We start from the raw sequence: 24,835 nt of genomic DNA, 5'->3' as shown, positions 1-24,835 counted from the left end.
TCAATCTACTTTGGGTTACAATTTTATGGCAGGAATCTTATGACAGCAGGAGTAAAATTATTCAAACGATGATAAAAATGACAATTGAGGTAATGTGATTATTGGCGGTCTTATTGAATTCGTGAATATTAAGTGGTGTATCAAAGCTGAATTAGGTTTATTTTCCCACTCCACTTCATATTCACCTAATATTTGGGCACTACGATATTAGCTTCTCAAATGAGTTATACAAAGATGTTCGGAAACCCTGTTCTAAGGTAGAGTTGTTTTGTTATCCCTCGTTTTGAGTGCAATAGGAAGCATTTGACTTTCATAACATAACACTCGAAATGATAAAATATCATCCATTTCAATCATAGAAAAGTCATATTATATATTGATAAAATATTATATGCTTATCAACAGTCAGAAAATACTTACTAAAGTATATTTATACCAATTTGTAAATATTTACTTTTCGTTGAATGGCCATTGAATTTAGAAGTGTTTGTAGTGCTTTTGTTGACGCAGGAGAAATCGGGGATTCTCGTAATATAGATAATCAACCCGTGTTATGCTTGCCACAGCACTCAATATAACTTGTACTTACTATGATTTGTGAAATATGTTCAAGAAAAATACAAACTCCTCAGACGTGAAGAAAAGTCAAAGCAAATGTCTGGATGTGAAGAAAGATACGCCCATCAGGCTGAAGCACCTGCGAACTGTTTTGGGTATGATTGACAGTAGATTTTTTCTAATTAAATTTTCTGTATGTCGAAATTATTCCAAACCAGCAGTTTAGTAGATTAATTTCTTTCAGCTCACCTAACATATTCACTCGGGGTTAAATTAAAGCTTATTCTTTCGTGGGTCGAACTTGTCAAGTTTTCAGAAATTCTTTCAGTGTTATGAAAATTATGTTAAGTATCCTAGTAATATAAAATAGGTTGTAGCTTTACTAAAGACGAGCCTGACGTATCTACTCCTGTAAAAGAACTTATTTTTTATTAGTTGTGTTTACTCACATTTTTTTAATTTTTATTGACTTAGCATTGATTTGACAACTTTCAGTGTTTGGGAAAGTCCATAAACAAAAATAGTTTGAACTCCAATATCTTTTAAATAACAAATAACTTCCCCAAGTAAAATACAATACATTGGTTAGTGTGATTACAAGAATTGGGAATTTGGAACTCATTGTCAACCCATTGATGAATAATAGAAAATTTTCACTTTTCCATCTATGTAAAGAAATTAAATATTAAATTTCCCTTGCCCCAAAGATCATCATAAATTTTTACTTCTGCATTAATGGTAATCAAACCAGAAACTTGTATGTTAACCTACTGATTTTTGCAATTCATGACCATGATATTTGTTTTGGAATTTGTGAAGTTTTATCTCACCCGCTCGCATAGCAGTTATTTTGCACTATATTGTAACAGCACCAACAACTTATTTTTTTAGTCAAATTTCTTGCAGAAGTTAATATTAAGGGATGGTGAAAAAATAATACCTAGGACCTTCCCGCTGCTTGGCACCAAAGTGTCATTTTTGTTGAGAACATCACCCATTATTTTTCGTGAAACGTGTTTTTCTATTATAACAGAACTAACTTAACCTAACCTAACCTATAAATGTGCGAAGGGACAGATTTAATCTCGCATAATGGACAGCCATGACATGGCTTCAGTGCTGGGTAGCGGGAAGGTTGCGGGAATTATTTTTTCACCATCCTTTAACATTAATTTGTGGGAAACCATTACTAAAAAAAGTTGTTGAAAGTTGTCATAGTATATATGCATAAAATATACAAATTGTTGTCTGAGGAGTAAGGTTGTGGGAATTATTTTTTCACCATCCCTTAATATCAAATTCCACAAGAAACATTACGAAGAAAAGTTGTCAGGGTTATTGTAATATTGATGTAAAAAATATACATATTGCTGTGCATCTCAAACTGTTTTCTTATGATTGAACATTGTAACTGCAGATAGTTTTAGCAGACTAAACACCATTTGAAGGAGAAGATTTACAATGTTTTGCTTGTAGGAGCTCCAACATGTAAAATGTACAATCTACAGATGGTGCTTATTCTGCCCCTCTAACTTGGCTTGGCAAAAAATACCAAGGAGTGACATGAATCTATAATGGAGGCATAGGGCAATATCAGGAAGGGGTAGAAATAAGCAAACTAAGATACTTAGATAAGCAGAATTATTTTTTTTTTTTTTTTTTTTTTTTTTTTTTTTTTTTAGTGAAGAACACTTTATATTTAAGATTTTTTCACTAGAAGTTATATCCTTAGTAGCACATATTTAAATTAAGTGTGCTTTGTTTTTGGGATATGATTGTATTTTACTTGAATTTTTTATGTGCATGCAACTTCATCTATATTAAAGATATAGATTAAGTTGGAACCATACATGAATTTGAGTCTGGATAGGTTAGAAAATTGAGAATAGGAACAGTAGAGCCATATAGATCAATGAGAGGATATCATGATTGTACATGAAACTGGGATACTAGTTTCTTGATCCTTGGTATCTCTTTTCCAAGCATCATGACCTTTACGCTTCTGATGGGATCCACCTTACCCGCAGAGGCAAAGATGTTCTTACAAACCTCATTGTGGGAGTTTGTAATGAACTAGTTCCTTTTTTGGGGTAGAAACCCAAAGGGAAGGGGAAATAGAGTGTACTGGGGAAAACAGAGTAGAGTATAGCAATAATGTAGAACAATATGCCAGTGTAGGACAAAATATAATTTTGGATATAATGTCGGTAGAGGAGGAAATTTTACATTAGGATGTAATGTCAAAGGACAAAATATCATGATGGGATGTAATTATAGTGGAGGAAAAATATCATGATGGGATGTAATGATATTGGAGGACAAAATATCATGGTAGGATATGATGTAAGTGGAGGACAAAATATAATTTTAGGAAGGGATGCCGGACAGAATGTCAATGAAGGACAAAATATCATGATGGGATGTAATGACAGTGAACAAAATATCATGGTAGGATATAATGTCACTGGAGGACAAAACATAATTTTAGGAAGGGATGCCGGACAGAATGTCAATGACCAACGGGAGCCCAGTGTGAAAGGCGGTGACATAGGGGGGCAAAGTGTACAAAAGAGATTGGATGACTGGAGCGACCAGATGTCCATGATGGGGGAAATGTTAATGAGGCATTGAATGTCAACGAAGGACCGAATATCAATATAGATCAAGGTGTCAATAAAGAATAAAATTATAATGTAAGGCATGATATTGAAACTCAAAATGTGTCAAAAAGAAATAATCACAAGTTTCTTAAAACCATGTACCTTAATGCTCATAGTATTAGGAACAAATTCCAAGAAATACAGGCGTATGTCAAAAGCAAAAATCTCAATATGATAGGAATAACCGAGACATGGTTAAATGGTAAAGAGTTTGAAGCTGAATTTAACCCCTGCCATACGGTGCCGCACACGTAGGCGTCATGGGGAGCGAGTGTATTCGCGAGGCTGCCATATCGGCGTCTTGATTATATTTATTGTAGTCGCCCCTCCATAATGACATTCTTTCTAATTCTTTTGTAATCGCATTTTCTATGGTTATCAAAATTCACGGGTGAAGAGAGAACGATCGATATAAGCGGTGACTATATTTTATGATGCGAGTATTATTACGACACGTCGTACGGCTGGCATTGGCTGCTGCCACCGAGATCTAAGTCCATGACGCCTACGTGTGCGGCACCGTATGGAAGGGGTTAATATTGTGGGATTTAAACACTTTCATCAGGATAGAAACCACAAGAAAGGTGGGGATGTTGTTGTTGTTGTCGTTCCCTAGACTGTCTGTCCGAGCAGTCCCGTCTCCCCAAGGAAGGCCACAGCCGAAACTGGGTTTTCCCACAAATCCTTTATAGAGTGTATGTTGTGTTGTTTGCGTGCATGATTGTGTATAATGCAGTCTTCCATTATGTGTTGTATGGTATGGGGTGAAGTGTTACATCCTGGGCAGCTGTTCACAACACGGTCGTCCAGCCTCTTCTGGTAGCTTAGAAGTGCTGGGTGGTGACCGCATCGCAGTCTGGCCAAGTGGACTCTGTCCTTTCGTGGGAGAGAGGATTCAGAAGGGTGGATATCAGGGGGTCTGGCATGCAGCAGTGTGTTGTCTTTCAGTGTGTTAATGGAGCGGTGAGTGATATGATTATGAATATGTTTCCGGAGGCTGGTATTTGGTGGTTGTGGAGGAAGAGAAGAGAGTATCTGTGCGTAATAAAGGTCTTTGGGTGTAGTTTTAATGTTTCTTGGTGTGTGTGGGTGTTCTGCTATGTAGTGTAGCGGGTGTGATGTGTTTGTGGTGGCTGCAGCAAGTGTTTGTGTGCCTCTCATGTCGAGGTGGTCCTTGACTTTGAGGACTTTTGTTTCATGGTGTAAATGGTCTGTAGGTGATGTATTTGTGCAGCCTGTAATTGTTTTTAGGGCTTTGTTTTGTATGATTTGAAGGGTGTTGTGGTGTGTCTCACTGAGATTAGGAGCCCATGCAGGACTCGCATAATTCATCACTGAGCGTATGCATTGTTTGTATATTGTTGTATTAGTTTCTTTGTTTTGTCCAAATGTTGTTCCAGCGATTGACTTAAGTGCGTTGGGTCTAGGTGTGCATTTGTTTTTTATGTTTGTGATGTGTTGTTTGAAAGACATGGATGTATCATATGTTACACCAAGAATTTTCGGTGTGTTTGTGTGTGGTATTAGAGTGTTGTTGATGTAGAGATGAGGTATGTATTTGTGTTCTTTTGTCCAGTTGGTGAGAAGTGTTGCTGTAGATTTGGTTGGAGCTATTTTGAGTCTGTTTGTGATGAACCATGTGTTGAGTGTGTCAAGGTAAGGCTGGATTATTTCTGCAGCTTTGTCTGTGTTACGATGTGTGCATGTGATTGTTATGTCGTCTGCGTAGGAAGAGATTTGTATTTCTGAGGTGTCTGGCGTGGGTAAGTCATGCATGTATAGATTAAATAATGTGGGGGATAGAACTGAGCCCTGTGGTACTCCGTTCTTAATGTTTCTGATGTGCGATGATTGGCCATTATATGACACATGAGCATTCCTGCCTGCCAGATAATTGGCTAGCCATCTTTTGGTGTTATTGTGCATGTCTGTGTTATATATTTTATTTGATAGGTTGTGGCGGGGGATAGCATCAAAAGCTTTACTAATGTCCAATGTTATAAGAAGTGTTCTGTGGTGGGGCCTATCTGAATTGATGCCATCTAAAATTCTTTGTGTGAGGTTTGTCAGAAGAGTGTTTGTGGAGTGTAGTGGCCTAAAACCGTGTTGTGAGTCAGCAAGGGGAATATATGGTGTGACAAGTTTAAGTTCAATGACTTTAGAGGGGGTGCAGAGAAGTGTGATTGGGCGGTGCGATGTTGGGATTGTTGGGTCTTTGTTCGGTTTTGGAATGGTGATTATTTTACCATGCTTCCAGATGTCGGGTATAGTGTTGTGTGAATAGCTGTAGTTTGCAATGTTTGTGAGTGCGTGTATACCTTGTGGTCCAATGTGTTTTAGGTGGATGTTGCTTATGTTATCAGGGCCACAGGCAGATGAGTGCTTGAGATTATGCATTATGAGCTTTGTCTGACTGTCTATGAAGGGTGTATAGTCTGAGTCTGTGGGGAAGTCTTTCTTACGTCGAATGGTGCGTCGGTCGTCAGGGTGAGATGTAAGATGGCTCGTCTGTGCAAAATGACGTATGAGTGCGTTTGCTTGTTGTCTGTTTGAGGGTAGATTATCTGTTGTTGTGATTATTGCTGCGTGAGAGCGTGTAGTGTTAGTGTTGGATAGTGTAATGCTGTTGAGTGTTTTGTACAATTTGCTGGTGTTTGTTTTGTGATCAAGTGTATTGATAAAGTTTTGCCAATTTTGTGTTTTTTGTTCATGTATTTTATTGGCAATCACAGTGTTTAGTGTTTGTATTTGGTCTGCTATGTTTTGAGGGATAGGTGTGGGGGTATCGTGTTTAAGTGTGTCACGTTGTCTGATGAGGCCTTGGATTTCTGGTGTGAAGTTGGGGTTGTGTGATTTTCTGTTGCCTCTAGGGATGTATCTCTTGTCTGCGTTTTGTATGATTGTATTAAAAGCGTGCACAGCATTGTTTATGTTTGTGATTGGTGTACTGTTAAGTGTTTCAAAATGTTGTTCTGTCTCTTCAGTAAAGGCTTCCCAGTTAGCTCTCTTGTAATTGGTGTAAGTGTGTCTGTGGCCAGCTGGGGTGCATCTTGTTTTGGTGGTGATGATGATTGGAAGGTGGTCAGAGCCAAGGGCTCCGACCACTCTCCATGATGTTGTTGGGGTTAGGCAGGGGGAGCAAAAGGTGATATCAGGAGAGGAGGGAGTGTAGAGGGCTTGGTATGGGATATGTGTATGATTATGCGTGTTGTTCATGATAGTCAATGAGTCGAATTGAGTCTGTATATCAAGCCCTCTGTCTGTGTCAGGGTTGTCGACAAACCAGGCAGACGACTTGGCGTTGAAGTCTCCACCCATGATCAGGTTGGGGATTGAGGTTAGTTGGCTGAGTTGAGGTCTGAAGGTGTTTGGAACTGTGGGGGATGATTGGGGGGGAATGTACATGTTAACTATTGTTAGTGTTGAATTGTTGCCTGTGCGGATACGAATGGATTGGGTTTCTGTTGTGTTATCTGTGGTAGGGAGGAGAATTTTGGTTGTGGCACTTGTGTCCACAAAACAGATGGAATGGTGGATCAGGGTGATGAGTCCACCGCCATTGCCGTCAGTCCGGTCTTGTCTGATGGTGGGGATGTTCTGATATATGTTAAAAACAATGTCCATACATGTTTTAGAGAAAGTGAAACAGAATGCATATGATAGTTTGTGGATAGAATTAACCCAAACAAATGGACAAAAATGAATATAGGTGTAATATATAGGTCAAAGACATTATTAATAGCAGACGACAAACTGTTGTTTCAAGGACTGTCTAGTTTCTGCAACTGGGACTTACTGAGAATGGGTGATTTCAATTTTACTGACATTGATTGGATGACCCTAGAACATGGCCATATAGGTAGTTGCTTGATAGATTTTCTTGGTGACAATTACTTAGTTCAACATATGAAAGAGCCCACAAGACATGGAAACTTAATCTATTGATCACTAGCCGCGAAAGCATGATAACCGATGTAGAAGTCAGTGAAACTGTTGCAAATAGCGATCACAGCTTAGTTAGATTCAAACTACTAAAAATATAGAATAGATAGTTGTGTTTCGAAAATACCCAATTTCACTAAAGCTCAGTTCATAGGACTACATCAGGAGCTTCAACTTACAGATTGGGAGGCAAAATTAAGTGAAAGACCTGTAGATCAGATGTGGGATATATTTCAAAATACACTTACTAAGATGATTCATACTTGCATCCCTTTTAAGGACAGACGTCCCCCAAATCAGGCTCACCCAAAATGGCTTGACAAAGAAACTAAAAAAAGTATTGCTAAAAAGAGACAGGCTTATAAGAAATACAAGTGCTCGGGTGCATCTAATGACTATCAAAGTTATGTATTAATACAGAGAGATTTAAAAAAGAATGAAAAACTTACTTTTCACAATCACAATTTGTAACAATTAGTAAATCACCAATGTCTCTTGGGTCAGAAACAATGCAGCAAGATACAACATCTCCTTGGCCTGACAGCCTAAGCTAGTATACTCCCATTGCTTTATTATATGGTGACCTTCCCTCCTCATCTACTCATGAATAGAGACAACGAGGAGAAATGCATTTAAGCAGCATCAATTTATTATCCATTTACAGCCATTCTTCATTCACATCTATCTTTTTTCCTTCCATGCTCCTTCAACACAAGGCCACCTTCACTCTATCCATCTCATTCTCATTCTTCCCCAAGTTTACTCCATCCACCAGTGGACAGGATGCAGGGATGACCCGTCATCCAGGAGGTGCCAAGATAGGAAGGAGGGTGGAGGGGAGTGGAATATATGGGAAATGAAATGGGTGGGAGTGATTTCTATGCCTTTTTCTTTCTGGCTACCCCCCGTGTAAGGGGGAAAAAGCCTTTGATATATGTATGTATATATACTTGTTGCACTGAAGATGTAATATACGAAAGCGCTCTGCTTCGTTAGTTTCTTTTTCCAAGTGGTCTACTTTGCATAAGTGAACACACGTACCTGTGTTCTTATTAGCATATATATATATATATATTGATAGTTTTCCTCCACTTATTCTTTCCATGTGCCCAAGCCCTCCCAAGTTTCTCTGATCAACACCATCTTCCAGCTCCATTTCCACCCCTGCTCTCCACCTCCCCTCATTGCTCATTCTGTCCATCTTTGAACTCCCACCATGTTTCTCAAATGCTTAATCTAAAACACATTTAAATTTCTACTTTCAGCCTCCCTTAAATTCAAAGTTCTAATTCACAGTATCATTCTTTCATACTCTTCCCTTTGTGTCAAATCCCTAGATATTTCTCATGACATTTTTCATTCCTCTAAAATATTTATATGCTTCCCTCTTTTTACAGTTTATCTCTTCTCCCACTCCTCCATTCCCTATTACATGTGCCCCAAAATACTTAAAACTACTTCCTCTAGCCCCTCCTTTAAGACTTACCACCAGAACACTGCCACCCTCACCTCTTGTACATCTCATCACCTTACTTTAGCCCGCATATACTTTCAAATTTCTCCTCTCACATACCTTCCAGAACTTTGTTACTGACATAGACCCTCCTCCATAAGTGCAGTGTCATTTGCAAACAATAACTGGCTCACCTTTTACTTCCCTCCACTACCTTGAGGAAGCTGGTGGCAGAGTTTGGGAGAGTATGTGATAGAAGAAAGCTAAAGATAAATGTGGGTAAAAGTAAGGTGATGAGATGTACAAGGGGTGAAAGTGGCAGTAGACTGGAAGTGAACATTAAGGGAGAGCGACTGGAGGAAGTGGATAGTTTTAGATACTTGGGTGCAAGTGTAGCAGGAAAAGGTGGAGTGAAGGTGGAGGTAGAATGTAGATTGAGAGAAGCGAGTAAATGCCTTGGTGGATTAAAGAGTGTAATGAGGAATAGACATTTGGGAATGGATGCGAAGAGGAGACTGTATGAAGGAGTGATTGTGCCAACAGCACTGTATGGGGCAGAAACGTGGAACATAAGAGAAGAAGAGAGAAGGAGTTTGAATGTGTTTGAGATGAGGTGTCTGAGAAGTATGATGGGGGTTACTAGGCTGGATAGAGTGAGAAATGAGGAGGTGAGGAGGAGAACAGGGGTGAAAAAGGATTTGGGAGATAGGGTTGATGAAAGAATATTAGGATGGTTTGGACACATGGAAAGAATGAGTGAAGAAAGACTAGTAAAAGAGGTATGGAAGGCAGATGTGGAGGGAGTGAACATGAGGGGACGTCCTAGGATGAGGTGGATGGATGGGGTGAAGGGGGCTTTGGGGAAGAGGGGAATGTCTGTTGAGGAAGGAAGGGAGAGGATGGAAGACAGAAATGAGTGGAGAATGGTTGTATATGGATGATGTTATGATTGCATGAGGAGGAATGGGCTGGGGGGTGGGGTAGTATGTGTGAGTAAATTTTGATGCAGCCCGAAGGGATTTCTCCCCATCCTCTCCTTATATGCATGGGGGGACGGAGAGGGGGGGTCGCCGATTAAATGAAGCGGCCTTGCTGTGGATGTGCTGTGTCTTGCGACACTGCTTCTGACCCAGGGCGGTGGGCAGGGTGCAGGGATGACCCGTCATCCAGGAGGTGCTCAGATGAGAGGGAGGGTGGGAGGGGTGTGGAGTGTATTTGGGGATGAAATGGGTGGTAGTTTTTATGCCTTTCCCTTTTTGGCTACCTCCCTTGGAAGGGGGAAAAAGCCTTGGTATATGTATGTACTACCTCTAACCATCTCCAATCCTCTGCCATCATCACCCTCACATTGAGCACCCTTATCACCCCATCCATGAATACATTGAACAACCATGGTGACATTACACAACTCCATCACATCAAATCACTCACTCTCACCATTCTCAACCTAACAAGCTTTACTACTCACATAAAGCTTTTGACAGCTCTTTTCAAATTTACCCTATTCCATACATCTGCTGCACCTCCCATACAACGTTCCCTCTAAGCTGCGTATGTGCACATGTTTTACAACTAGTGCATATAAAGAAAAAATATGTGCACACAAGGTTTTCAAATGATATTAAAATCCATTCAATAAAGAAGTTCCACCCAAACATCAACTTATAATCTTTCTAAAAATATGGTAACTTGCCAACTGTCAAACCCGTAATTGCTTTTTTTTCTCCCTTGTCATCTAACTGTATCACTTTCATTGCAAACAAAATTACTTTGCCACCATGGGTGCACACATACTTTTCAGAGAAGGCATAGTTTCCACACAAGCAAATCTCTGCACACACAGCAAAAAAATTAGAGGGAATATTACTCCCATAATAGCTTCCTGTTGATCCTTTCATAAACCTTCAGATTCAGAGAAGTCAAAAAGGTATCCTCACCATGGCAAAAACTTCTTGCATATCTACCGTACCATAACAATTTGTTCCAAGCACCCTGTTCCTTTCCTAAACCCACAATGTTCCTCCTCAAGTACTCCCTCTGTTCTCCTTCTAATTCTCTCAGTTAATACCCTCACATATACATTTCCAACTACACTTAACAGAGTGACACAAAATAACTTGAAATACCATTATTAAGATACTTTTATTAATATGAATTATTAATATGAATGGATTTTGTGGAATAATAGAGCAATGGAACATGATTTTTTGGGGTTGGTCTAATCCTCTGAGATTAACAGAAACAGTAAATATGGCATGGTGCATTTGTGGATGTGTCAGATACTGAAAAATATACTGTACAAGGATGGTGTACATTGAATGAAAACTTATTATTGAAATGGATTCTTTTAATTACAGATAATGCTGATATTGGAGAGATCAAACCATTCCTGGAAGTTAACTACAGCCCAGTCTTTTTTGTGTTTTATGATGCATTTATTACAACAGAATGTAACTTGAAACAAAAAGGTATTGTATATTGTTTGGATGATGTATAGGTTTTAATTTGTAAGGAAAATAAGTACTGGTATTCATGAATTTAGTGAAATACATTTTAGTTTCAACTGTTGTGTGTACTTAATGAAATTCATTTCAGGAACATTTGCTGTGCAGAGGAGCCACAAGGAAGATTTAGAATGTGCTCTTTATGTACTAGACCGCTTACTATGTCTCTTGCCAGATCTCTTTGCACGAAGATGGCAGTGCAATGCCCTCACACACATATTCAAGAAAATATTACATCCTGGAAACACTATTCGTATGAGAAGAGAAGCAATGAGGTAAGATTATGAATGTGTTTTAATAAAATTAGTTAAATACTTGTAGGCTTTCAAGAAACTTGAATATGGCAAGAAAAGTAAAGAGTGATAGAGTCCATGGCACTGTATGGAACAGGCTTGTAATGTAAGAAAGGCTGATAAAAGCAGATTGAATGTATTTAGGATAAAGTCTGTTAGAAGTATGATTAATGTTTCAAGAATGGGCAGTGAGAAATCTGGAGGTGAAGCAGAGAATGGATATTGAAAAAAATTGCATGATAGGAGGGACCAGAAAGTATTGAGGTATTTTGGGTATATGAGTGAACCAAGACTGAATAATGAACAGAAACATAGTAAATCTGAGAGGAAAACCTAGAATACAATGGATGGATTGGATGAAAAGAGCTTTGGATGCACTTTGTAAGTCAAAAGAGCAGGAATGAAAGATTGGTTAGTAGGATTTCAATGGCAGAACTAGTGCTTCTCTCCTTGGGGCCAATATCACACCAAAGAAATAATAATTGTTGCCATAAATTTCATGGACCAGAAACCTGCAGCCCCATACCCACTGGTAGCGGTCTTCAGGCCCTCCTATAGATCTCTGGGAAGAAACTTTAGATTGTTGTTTGTGTTGTATTAATGTGGGACTGTTTCTTTGTTACTGGCTGAAAATAATGGTAAGGGAGCAGTCATTTCTTGTTAGCTCTCCATGCTTGAAAAGGTGTAAGAAATACAGTTGAAGTTGATAGAAAGAGCTCTTGGGCCCAGTCCAAACATTGAGTGTCAGCCTTTCAGGTTTTGAAAATGGGCAGCTCTACTGTCCATCTTGCAGGACCACCACAACCAGGGGCCCAACACTGGTCCCACCAGAGAGGTGGAATCATAGATATAGTAAAGGAGAGATTTAAGGAGGGTAGTAAAACGGAGGTATAGTAGAGGGGGAAGTGATCAGCATTCTTCTTGAAGTGGAGTCCTCAGTCATAAAAAGAATGCTGTATTACTCTTGGAGTTAAAATGAAGTGGGAGTAAATGGGGGTGGGGTGGGTGCATGCCTTGGCTGACTATCCCCCTTATAAGTGGGAAGAAGCCTTTTTTGTATAGAGATAGATGTGTAGCATGACTGGCCCATAGGGATGTCACTACAGTCGGCGCCACGGGTATTGGTGCAATGCTTTTTTTTTCATCTGTAGCACTAAAACAAGTGGAATACTAACATATATGTAGAACCTACCAGCCTCTAATACTTTGTGGGTAGTCCTTTCCTTTTCAGACAGCTCTCAAGGTGTCGAGGAACAGATTCAGCCAGTCTTTGGAGCATTGAGGGTTCTAAGTTGTCCCAAATGTCCTTAATCTCCTTCACAAGCTTTTCCACAGTTGCTGTGTTACATCCTCATAGTCTTCGTTTTATCAGTGCCCACACATTTTCAATTGGATTCAAATCTGGACTATTAGTAGGCCAATCGTTTATGTAGTCCACTCCTACAAATTCAAGCCATTCTTTGACGAGTTTTGCTGTGTGTGCAAGGGCACCATCCTGCATGAACACCTCACTCTTACAGGCATCAAAGCAATTCTCGAGATGGTCACACAACAGTTCCAAATATGATTCCTTGTTCACTGTTGTGTTTTAGGTAATATGACTAGCTTGCCCACACTTTAGTATCCAAACGCACCCCATACCATGACACTATCAGGGTGCCCGGATAGAGCCTAACCTTACCTCCTCGGTTCCCAGTAACATTAAATGTAGCCTCATCAGTCCACAAAACCTTCTTCCACTTTTCATTGTCCCAATTCAGATATTTCTTACAAAATTTCACACAATTGTGTTTCTGTTTCTCTGTCAGAAGAGGTTTGCATCGTGGTGCCCGATGCTCATAAGACAAATCGTCCTTGAGGCGGCGTTGTATTGTCCTAACAGACACATCTTGCAGGAGTTTTGGATTTTTTCTTTCAATTCTTTAGCTGTTATCCTTGGTTCAGCTTCCACCTGTCTTTGGATAACCTTCAGAGTCCTTTTTGATGTCTTTTTAGCTGGTCCAGTCCTCTTGACTTGGAGTGGGGGATAATCACCTCCGTGTCTTGCATTTCTTTGTCCATCTCTGGACACTGCGCAATGATACTCTGGTCTGGATTGATATATCCTTGTTAGACTTTCCTGCCTTATAAAGTGAGCTTATTGCTGCAATTTTCTCCCTTGTGAGCTCTGGGCCTCGTGACATTATTACAAAAATCCCACAAAAAACACAGCACGTCAGAGCGGAAAAAAACAATTGATGCGGTCACGACTAATCACAAAAAGCAACTGAGTTATTCAGTAGGCAACTGAGAACTTTATTGTCTGTATGTGGGACTTAAGCTCCGCCTACTCTACCATGTGCTTTCGTGCCAATACCAGTGTCGGTTTTCTTAGGTGTATAATGGGGGTCCTTAATAATTTGTCACGGATATTGGCACACATTTTTCGCGCCAATACCCATGGCGTTGACTGTAAGACTAAAAAATATTGACTGAATAAAACTTAAAGTCAATATCTTGTATGGGAAAGTGCAAAGGAATATGTAGAAATTGCAGATGAATAATGCAACCCCAAGGGCTGTTTTTTGCATGTACACTGTACATTAGTGAATGTGGAAGAGGTCACCATATGATGAAGTGTAGGGGCCAAATAACTTAAGCTCTCAGGCTGTGTAATGAATAAGACCGTGCTGCACTGTATTTGACCCATGCAGTGTGGTGGGTGGCAGGTAGCCTTTTGTCCTCAAGATGTTGAGGTAGTAGGAAGTGGCTCAGTTGTTGTGGATGTCTGCTTTGACTTGACTGCATAATTTATAAGGGGTATTGAGGTCTTCCCATGAGCCTTCCCAACCACACTTAACAAACTGAGTCCTCTGAAACTACTACACTCACACATGTCCCGTTTTAGTAGGTAATAGTTTCAGAGGGATCATTATGTTGAGTGTAGTTGGGAAGCTTATCACAGAGCTTTGATTGAAAGAATTAGAAGAGGAAAAGACAGAGTAATTGGTGAGGAACAGGTAGGAGATGTGTGGATCAGATTTTTGTTGTAAGGCAGATATATGAGAAGGCTTTAGGAAAAGGTAAGGATCTTTTTTGGGCTTTTATGGATTTGGAAAAGGCTTATGACATGGTAGACAGGAAGGCACTGTGTATTACGGGAGTAATAGAGCCTGTGTTAGAATTAGAAATGGAGAGAGTGGTTTAAGGTAAAGGTGGGACTTCACCAGAGATGTGTCATGTTGCCATGGCTGTTCAATTTATACATGGATGGGGTGATGTGAGAAGTACATGCAAGGGTAATGGGCTGGGGATTGGAGATGGTTAAAGAAAATAGAGAAAAATGGGAGATAAGCCGGTTGTTGCTGATGACACTGCTTGTAGCAGGATCAGGGGAGGGATTAAGTTAGAGTGTTTGGGAGGTAAAAGTGAAGAATAAAATGTTGAAGGTAAAAGTAAAGTGATGAGATGTACAAAGGATAGCAGCAAATTGGAAGTGAGTATTAAGGTAGAGAAAACTGGAGGTAGTGGATAGCTTTATATACTAATGTGGGGGGAATGCTAAGGGAGAGAAAAAGGAGAAGGTTAGAATGTAGATTGAGAGAAGCAAGTAAATGCCTTTAGGGGATTGAGAAATAAAACATTGGAATGGATGCTAAGAGGTTGTATTTATTTTGTATAGGGAAGAAGTCCACACGTTCGTGGCATTTCTACTTTGTATCTCTCTTCTAGTTTGCTCTAAATTCATGAATCCTGCATTTTTTGTCCCAAGTGTCCACACTCAATGCGGAAAATGTTCTACTTCAGATCTCTTCTATAGATTTTTTTTGAGTTTCTTTGCTATAGATAGTAGGTCACCTATCTTGTCCCAGTTATACCAAGCCCTCTCTTCAGTATTCCTTCATTTCTATAGATAGGAACTCTCAGAGATCTTTAAGGACTCTGATTCTCTGACTCCACAAGTTGGTTGCTGCATATTTATTTTATGTGACTTATTTTTTTTAATAAAATAAAATTGCTTCAATATTTTAAACAATTTTATTTGTTTATCACAATTTATTTGAAAATTTTATTTTAGATTTGTTTAGGAGTTATTTTTTTTATTTATATTTACTTTTTCCAAACTCCATTATGCTACACTTTTTAATATTGAAGTCCACTTTCCATTTCTGACTCCACTTCCATACCTTACTCAGGTCTTCCTGTAGTGATTCACAATCCGTTTTGGTGTTTACTTTCCTTAACAATTTAGCATCGTCTGCAAAGAAGCTTATGTAACATTGTATTTATTTACCTAGTTGTAATATATGGGAGGGGAGCTATGCTTGTGGTGACCCGTCTTTGTATCTCTCCACATCAAGTTTTATCTTAAAATCTTTTTATAGTGTTTGCACATACTGTTTTGTTGTCTAATTTGTTCCATGTATTAATCGCTCTGTGTGGGAAACTGTTCCTTTTCAAGTTTTTTCTATAGCTATCTTTTTTCATGTACATCATTATCCATGTTATTCACATAAATAGTAAACATTTTTGGAGCCAATACAGATCCTTGTGGAACTCCACTGATCACCTCCTTCCAACCTGAATATTTTTCTCCGAGTACTACTCTCATCTTTCTACCAATCAGGAAGTCCTCCATCCATTTTAGTAGGTTCCCTTGTATCCCTCCTATATGTTCCAATTTTTTTTTAAATAATTTTTTGTGTGGTACCTTGGCAAAAGCTTTTTGTAATCCAGGAAAGCACAATCAGCTCATCCATCCCTTTCTTGCCCTATGTCTATTAGTCTTGAGTAAAAACATATTAAGTTTGTGATACATGATCTTCCTTGTCTGAACCCAAATTGTCTTTGGTTTATTATATTATTTTCTTCCAGGTGTTTTACCCATCTATTCTTGATGATTTTCTCACAAATTTTGGCTATAGTGCTTGTTAGTGAGACCAGTCTATAGTTAGTTGGTTCCTCCTTGTTTCCTCCCTTATATATTGGTACAATGTTAGCATTTTTCCAGTGTTTTGGTATTTTTCCTTCTTTAGATGAGCAACTTATTATGTTATGTATTTTGTCCATTAGTTCTTTTTTGCATTCTTTTAGAATCCAGTTTGCAATTCCGTTCAGGCCATGTGATTTTTTGTGTTATTATTATCTTGCTCACAGGGGGAGATCACACTTCATTTCCTTCGTCCCAATATTGTGCCTTCTCTCTAGTGAAAACAGACTTGAAGTGATTATTCATGACGTTGGCCATTTCTAGATCTTATGTGTATTCTATATTTCCTTGGCATAGTTTCATCATTTCCTGTTTATTTTTAAGTTTACCATTCACATATCTATAGAATAGTTTGGGTTGATCTTTGCATTTTCCTATAATGTCTTTTTCATAGTGCCTTTTTTCCTCTCTTTGCACTTTTATATACTTATTTCTATAGATTATATATATTTGCCATTTTCCAGGTTTTATCTTTTCTCCATCTTTACCAAGCTCTGTCTATTCTATCTTTTGCCTCTGCATTTTCTGTTGAACCAGCATTTAATGTACACTCTCTCTTGCTTATGTCTTGGTACATGTCTTCATTATAATTATCCATCAAGATATCCCATTTCTCTTCCACTTTTGTCTCTTCCATGTAAAAATTTTCCCAATTTGCATTCAGAAGGAATTTCTTTATTTTTCCAAAGTCTGTTTTGTTGTACATCAATCTTCCTTTCCTATGCTTTTCATTTCTCTCTGTGTATATTTCTTCCTTTAGTTCAGTCTCAATAAGTATATGGTCACTCTTTCCAATTGGTGTCTTGTATTGAATTTTATCCACAATTTCAGGTTCCATTGTAAATATTAAATCTAGTCTCGATGGCTCCTCATTATATCTGTATCTGGTGTTTTCACTGACCCACTGTGTCATTGTATATTCCATTGTCATGTCCAGTAATACATTACCCCACAAGTCTTCTCCGCCTTTCACTGTCATGTCCTCCCAACAAATTTCTCTGCAGTTAAAGTCCCCCATAATTACCAGGTTACCCATTAGTATCTCATTTAATGAATGACTTGTATCTTCTAGTATTTTCATATGCTCATTCTCTTTCCAAGTGCCTTTTTTTGGGGGCACATAAGTCACCATAATCTTTCTACTTTTTATGTCCTTGTCTTCGACTTTTATCATGATCAGTTCTACATTACTTTTGCCGTCCGCAATTTTTGTCACATTCAAGTTTTTCTTGGCCAAGAACATGATTCCTCCCTGTTTCTCATCTCTATTTTTAATCTTGTCCAACATTGATGGGGTGATTGTTCTGGCAGCACTGAAGGGGGAAGAAACATGGAACATAAGAGAGGAAGAGTTTAAATGTGTTTGAGATGAAATGCCTGAGAAGATGATAGGGGTTACTAGTCTGGATAGAGTGAAAAACAAGGAGGGGAGGAAGAGAGTGGGGCTGGAAAGGGAGTTGGGAGATAGGGTTGATGAAAGAGTATTAGGATGGTTTGGACACATGGAAAGAATGAGTGAAGAAAGATTAGTAAAAGAGGTGTGGAAGGTAGAGTTGGAGGGAGTGAACATGAGGGGGCAACCAAGGATGAGATGGATGGATGGGGTAATAGGGGCATTGGGAAAGAGGGGGATGTCTTGAGGAAGGAATGGAGGAGACAGAATATAGGGGCAAGTGGAAGGGTTGTGTATGGGTGATGCTGTGATACATGGAAGGGGGTGGGGGGAGGGAGTATGTGTGAATGATATGATGCAGTCCAAAGGGATTTCTCCCCATCTCTTTTTCTGCATAAGGAGATGGAATGGGGGGGTGGGTTGCTGAATAAATGAAATGGCTTTGCTGTGGATGTGCTGTGTCTTGCTGCATTGGTTCTTACCCAGGGCATTGGGTGACATGCATGGATGACCCCCCATCCAGGAGGAGCCAAGGAAAGAGGGAGGGAGGGGTGGTGAATGAAAATGGAGTATGTGGGGATGAAATAGGTGGGAATGTATTTATGCCTTTTGAATTTGGCTATCTCCCTTGTAAGGGGAAAAAGCCCTTGGTATATGTTTGTGTGTATTGAGGTCTATATATATATATATATATATATATATATATATATATATATATATATATATATATATATATATGTATATACACTCTTAAATCAACATGTCTCTCCAAAGGATCATGTAAAATTTGCAGATTGTTTTTATACCAACCCCATAGGAGTGTAAAAATTAAATTATGTTTAACCACTTCAGTAAGACTCAAATTCTTGTGTGCAGCATCAGCTACCATATGTAATTTGTATTTACCTAGTTGTATTTTGCGGGAGAAGAGCTATGCTTGTAGGGACCCGCAGTTGTATCTTTCCGTATCCAGTTCTTTCTTAAAGTCGTGTATAGTTTTAGTACTTACTGTTTTCTCTTTCAATTTATTCCATGTATCTATCACTCTATGTGGAAAGCTATTCTTTTTCAGATCTCTTCTGTAACTGTCCTTCTTAAGTTTCTTCTTGTGTCCCCTTGTATTTCTTCTTTCCCATTTAAGTAGATCATCCCTGTCAAGGATTTCCATCCCTTTCATAATTCTATAGATGGTTATCAAATCGCCTCTTTCTCTTCTTTGCACCAGAGTTAACTACTTCAGTTTGTCCAATCTTTGTTCATATGTCAACATGCTGAGTGTTGGTGCCATCTTTGTTAGTACATACATATACCAAGGCTTTTTCCCCCTTACAAGGGAGGTAGCCGAAAAGAAAAAGGCATAAATTAATTCCCACCCATTCCATCACTGAATACACTCCACACCCCTCCACCCTCCCTCTTATCTTAGCACCACCTGGATGACAGGTCATCCCTGCACCTTGTCCACTGCCCTGGGTCAGAAGCAGTGTCGCAAGACACAGCACATCCACAGCAAGGCCGCTTCATTAACCATTTCCATATGGTGATGACGTAGGCGGCGTGAGGAGCAAGTGGGTACTCGGTGATGCCGACGTTGCCATCTTGATTATATTTATTGTAGTCGTACCTACATAATTTTCATTCTCTCCAAACTGGCTTCATCAATTTTCTATGGTTATCAAAATACACGGGTGAAAGAGAACGAACGATTGAGCACTGACTTTATTTTTTATAATGCGATTATTATGACGCAACATCGCACGTTGGGCAGCTAATGCTGCCAGATGTGTGATGTGCCCCGGAGTGAAGAGGTTAAATCGGCGACCCCCCCTCTCCGTCCCCCCATGCAGAAAAGGAGAAGACAGGGAGAAATCCCTTCGGGCTGCGTCAAATTTTGCTCACACATACTACCTCACCCCCCATCCCCCCGCCCATTCCACCTCATGCATCACAACATCATCCATACACAACCATTCTCCATTCACCCCTATCTTCAGTCCTCTCCCGTCCTTCCTCGACAGACATTCCCCTCTTCCCCAAAGCCCCCTTCACCCCATCCATCCACCTCATCCTAGGACGTCCCCTCATGTTCACTCCCTCCACATCTGCCTTCCATACCTCCTTTACTAGTCTTTCTTCACTCATTCTTTCCATGTGTCCAAACCATCCTAATATTCTTTCATCAACCCTACCTCCCAACCCCCTTTCCACCCCTGTTCTCCTCCTCACCTCTTCATTTCCCACTCTATCTAGCCTAGTAACCCCCATCATACTTCTCAGACACCTCATCTCAAACACATTCAAACTCCTTCTCTCTTCCTCTCTTATGTTCCATGTTTCTGCCCCATACAGTGCTGTTGGCACAATCACTCCTTCATACAGTCTCCTCTTAGCATCCATTCCCAAATGTCTATTCCTCATTACACTCTTTAATCCACCAAGGCATTTACTCGCTTCTCTCAATCTACATTCTACCTCCACCTTCACTCCACCTTTTCCTGCCACATTTGCACCCAAGTATCTAAAACTATCCACTTCCTCCAGTCGCTCTCCCTTAATGCTCACTTCCAGTCTACTGCCACTTTCACTCCTTGTACATCTCATCACCTTACTTTTACCCACATTTATCTTCAGCTTTCTTCTATCACATACACTTCCAAACTCTGTCACCAACTTCCTCAATCCCTCCTCCGATCCTGCCACAAACGCAGTGTCATCAGCAAACAACAGCTGGCTCACCTCCCACTTTTCTCCATTTTCTTTAATCATCTCCAATCCCTGACCCACTACCCTTGCATTTACCTCTCGCACTACCCCATCCATGAATTCTTTTTAGCTTCTTTATGTTTTTAAGAGAGAAGGAGTTTGAGTGTGTTTGAGATGAGGTGTCTGAGAAGTATGATAGGGCTTACTAGGCTGGATAGAGTGAGAAATGAGGAGGTGAGGAGGAGAACATGGGTGGTGAGGGAGTTGGGAGATAGGGTGGATGAAAGAGTATTGGGATGGTTTGGACACATGGAAAGAATGAGTGAAGAAAGACTAGTAAAAGAGGTATGGAAGGCAGATGTGGAGGGAGTGAACGTGAGGGGGCGACCTAGGATGAGATGGATGGATGGGGTGAAAGGGGCTCTGGGGAAGAAGGGAATGTCTGTTGGGGAAGGACGTGAGGTAGTATGTGTGAGAAAAAATTTATGCAGCCCGAAGGGATTTTTCCCCATCCTCTCCTTTTATGCATGAGGGGATGGAGAGGGGGGGGGGGTCGCCAATTTAATGAAGCGGCCTTGCTGTGGATGTGCTGTGTCTTGCGACACTGCCTCTGACCCAGGGCAGTGGACAAGATGCAGGGATGACCCGTCATCCGGGAGGTGCCAAGATAAGAGGGAGGATGGAGGGGAGGGGAGTGTATTTAGGGATGGAATGGGTGGGAATGGTTATTATGCCTTTTCTTTTTGGCTACCTCCCTTGTAAGGGGGAAAAAGCCTTTGGTATATGAATGTTTTTTTTTTTTTTTTTTTTTTTTTTTTTATTGTACTGGGTGTCCATAGTGATGCTGCATACTCTAATTTTGGTCTTATCAGTGTAACTAGGATTTTCTTCACCATTTCCTCATCCATGTAGTCTAAGGCCACTTTCATTGATCTTATTAAGTTGTAGGTTTCTTCAACTATTTTGTTTACATGTTTGTCTGGTGTCATGTCATTTGAAAAAATTACTCCTAGGTCTCTTTCTGAGTTTACTTTTGTAACTTCTTTTGTTCCAATTTTGTATTGACCAGATATTCTATTTTTGCTTTTTCCAAATTCCATTATACTACATTTCTTAATGTTGAAATTCACTTAGTTCTTTTTACTCCAATTCCTGACTTTGTCCAGATCTCCCTGAAAAGATTTGCAGTCTTCTTTGTTACTCTCTTCAGTAGTTTTGCATCATCTGCAAAGAAGTTTATATAGCATTTAATTCCTTCATCCATGTCGTTTATATAAATAACAAACATTATCGGAGCCAACACAGAGCCTTGGGGTACTCCACTTATCATATTTACCCATTTTGAGTTCTTTTCCCTAAGTATCACTCATTTTTCATCATTCCAAGAAGTCTTCCATCCATTCCATTAATTTTCCTTGTATTCCACCTATTACTTCAGTTTTTCTTAGTAGTTTTTTGTGTGGTACTTTGTCAAAAGCCTTTTGTAGGTCCAGGAAGGCACAATCTGCCCAGCCATCTCTTTTCTTGTATTATGTCTAGCAATCTTGAGTAAAAGCATATTAAATTTGTAGTACATGATCTTCCACTTCTAAATCTAAATTGCTAGGGGTTTAACCCCTTCCATACGGTGCCGCACACGTAGGCGTCATGGACTTAGATCTCGGTGGCAGCAACCAATGCCAGCCGTACGACGTGTCGTAATAATACTCGCATCATAAAATATAGTCACCGCTTATATCGATCGTTCTCTCTTCACCCGTGAATTTTGATAACCATAGAAAATGCGATTACAAAAGAATTAGAAAGAATGTCATTATGGAGGGGCGACTACAATAAATATAATCAAGACGCCGATATGGCAGCCTCGCGAATACACTCGCTCCCCATGACGCCTACGTGTGCGGCACCGTATGGAAGGGGTTAATGTTTTGTTCTTTTCCAAGTGTTTAGTCCATTTGTTTTTAATAATTCTTTCGCATATTTTTGCAATTGTGCTTGTAAGTGATACTGGTCTATAATTTGTTGGATTTTCTTTATTTCCTCCCTTATATATTGGTACAACATTAGCATTTTTCCAGTCTTGTGGTACTTTTCCTTCTTGGAGTGAGAAGTCAATTATCTTGTGTATTTTGTCTGTGAGTTCGTCTATGCATTCTTTTAATATCCATCCCACAATTATGAGCTTTCAATTGTAAAAACAGACTTAAAGTGTCTGGTCATTACTCCAGCCATTTCTACATCTGTGTATTCTTGATTTCCTTCACACAGTTTTATTATTTCGTGTTTGTCTTTTAGTTTGTCGTTTACATATCTGTAAAATAGTTTAGGCTGATCTTTGCATTTTGCTATTATATCTTTTTCATATTTTCTCTTTTCCTCCCTTCGTATGTCAACATATTCATTTCTCAGTCTAATGTATGTTTGCCATTTAGTCTCTTTTTTGTCTCTTTTCCATCTTTTCCAAGCTTTGTCTCTTCTATCTTTAGCATCTCTACACTTTTTATTATACTAGCACTTTATGTACTCCCTTTTCTGTTTCTGCTTGGGCACATATTTGTCTGTTCCCTCTTTATATATTTCTTTGAAAATGTTCTATTTCTCCTCTGTCTTTGTTTCATCATTTGCAAGTTTTTCCCAACAGGCATTTTTATTTTTTTTTTCTAAGTTTTACAAAATCAGTTTTGTTGTACATCAATCTTCCTTCTCTATGTTTCTTATTCCTTCTTACCACATTTTGTTCCTTAAGTTCAATTTCTATAAGTATGTGGATGGATGGAGTGAAGGGGGCTTTGGGGAAGAGGGGAATGTCTGTTGAGGAAGGAAGGGAGAGGACGGAAGACAGGTGAGTGGAGAATGGTTGTACAGTATATGGATGATGATGTGATTGCATGAGGAGGAATTGGGGTAGTATGTGTGAGTAAATTTTGACGCAGCCCGAAGGGATTTCTCCCCGTCCTCTCCTTATATGCAAGGGGGGATGGAGAGGGGGGGTCGCCGATTAAATGAAGCGGCCTTTCTGTGGATGTGCTGTGTCTTGCGACACTGCTTCTGACCCAGGGCGGTGGGCAGGGTGCAGGGATGACCCGTCATCCAGGAGGTGCTCAGATGAGAGGGAGGGTGGGAGGGGTGTGGAGTGTATTTAGGGATGAAATGGGTGGGAGTGTTTTTATGCCTTTCCCTTTTTGGCTACCTCCCTTGGAAGGGGGAAAAAGCCTTGGTATATGTATGTATGTATGTGGTTACTCTTCCCAAGTGGTGTTTTATGATTTATTTCTTCCACTATTTCTGATTCAGAGGTGAATATCAAATCTAGTCTCGATGGTTCTTCGTTTTGTCTAAATCTAGTATTTTTTTAACCCATTGCATCAATGTGTAATCAATGGTCATATCCAGTAGTACATTTCCCCTGAGTTCGTCTCCACCTCCCATTGTCAATTCTTCCCAATTTATTTCCTTTGCATTAAAGTCACCCATAATTACTATATTTTCTCTATATTTCAGTGTCTCAGTTAATTAATTCTTTGTGTCTTCTAGTAATTTTGAGTGTTCGCTGTCAGTCCAGTCTTAGTTTTTGGTGGTACATAAACAACTATAAACCTTCTACTTTTTATATTGCCATTTTCGACTTTAACTGTGATTAATTCCACATTATCTTTTCCTTCTGTTGCCTTTATTACATTTAGGTCCTTTCTAGTCAATATCATGACTCCTCCCCCCTGTTTGTCTGTCCTATTTTTCAACCAAATGTATAATCCTTGTCCCACCATACTTGATTGTATAGAACCTTTCAGTTTTGTCTCTGCAATTCTCATTGTCAGATTTCTCTATTGACAGATAGTCATTCAATTAACTTAATCCTGAAATAATACCTTCCATATTTGTATATGCCACTTTCAATTTTTACTTCTCTTCTCCTTTTTGGTTTAAGTTTCCATTTTTCTGATGTACCATTTTCTCAGTCTCAGATCCAGCACTCTCCAAAAAAAACTTGTTTTTTTCCATCTCCGTTCTTTTCTCGTTTTTTTCTATGGCCTCACTTCTCAGTTCCCTATCATTCCCTAATTCTTCAGCATTCATTTCCTTTTTTATCCCTATATTTTTGTATTTTTCACTGTTTGCTAGTTTTGCCACTTTTGATAGTACTGCTATCATTTGTGTTCTTAGTTTGATTTTCATTGGTCTGTGTTTTTTTCTTTTGAGTATGTACCCATCCTGTGTATGTCATTGATTTCTGTATGTAGATTTTGTCCTTCTTCTAGGACCACTTCTTTCTCTTCCTTTTCCCTTTGGTATTTGTGTACATTGTGTTTTTCATTTATACCGTAAACCACAATGCATTTCTTTTTGTCCACTGTGTCTC

General features: G+C 39.4%; 1 protein-coding gene across 4 annotated transcripts in view; it reads left to right on the top strand.

Annotated features, from left to right (window-relative positions):
• The first annotated feature begins 433 nt into the window (after positions 1 to 433).
• Positions 434 to 24,835, top strand: part of LOC143025511 (ral GTPase-activating protein subunit alpha-2) — a 148,020-nt gene continuing 123,618 nt past the window's right edge. For all 4 annotated transcript variants that reach the window (XM_076185291.1, XM_076185289.1, XM_076185290.1 and 1 more), the window contains exons 1-3: positions 434 to 713; positions 10,971 to 11,081; positions 11,209 to 11,392. In XM_076185291.1, the coding sequence (XP_076041406.1) occupies positions 605 to 713; positions 10,971 to 11,081; positions 11,209 to 11,392 (404 nt within the window). In that variant the 5' untranslated portion in view covers positions 434 to 604. The remainder of the gene's footprint in view (positions 714 to 10,970; positions 11,082 to 11,208; positions 11,393 to 24,835) is intronic.

This window comes from Oratosquilla oratoria, chromosome 5 (genome assembly GCF_046742065.1).
Source record: "Oratosquilla oratoria isolate Oo_2021 chromosome 5, ASM4674206v1, whole genome shotgun sequence".
Taxonomy (NCBI): domain Eukaryota; kingdom Metazoa; phylum Arthropoda; class Malacostraca; order Stomatopoda; family Squillidae; genus Oratosquilla; species Oratosquilla oratoria.
Note: the sequence above shows the minus strand (reverse complement) of the source record. Positions and strands in the feature narration are given on the sequence as shown.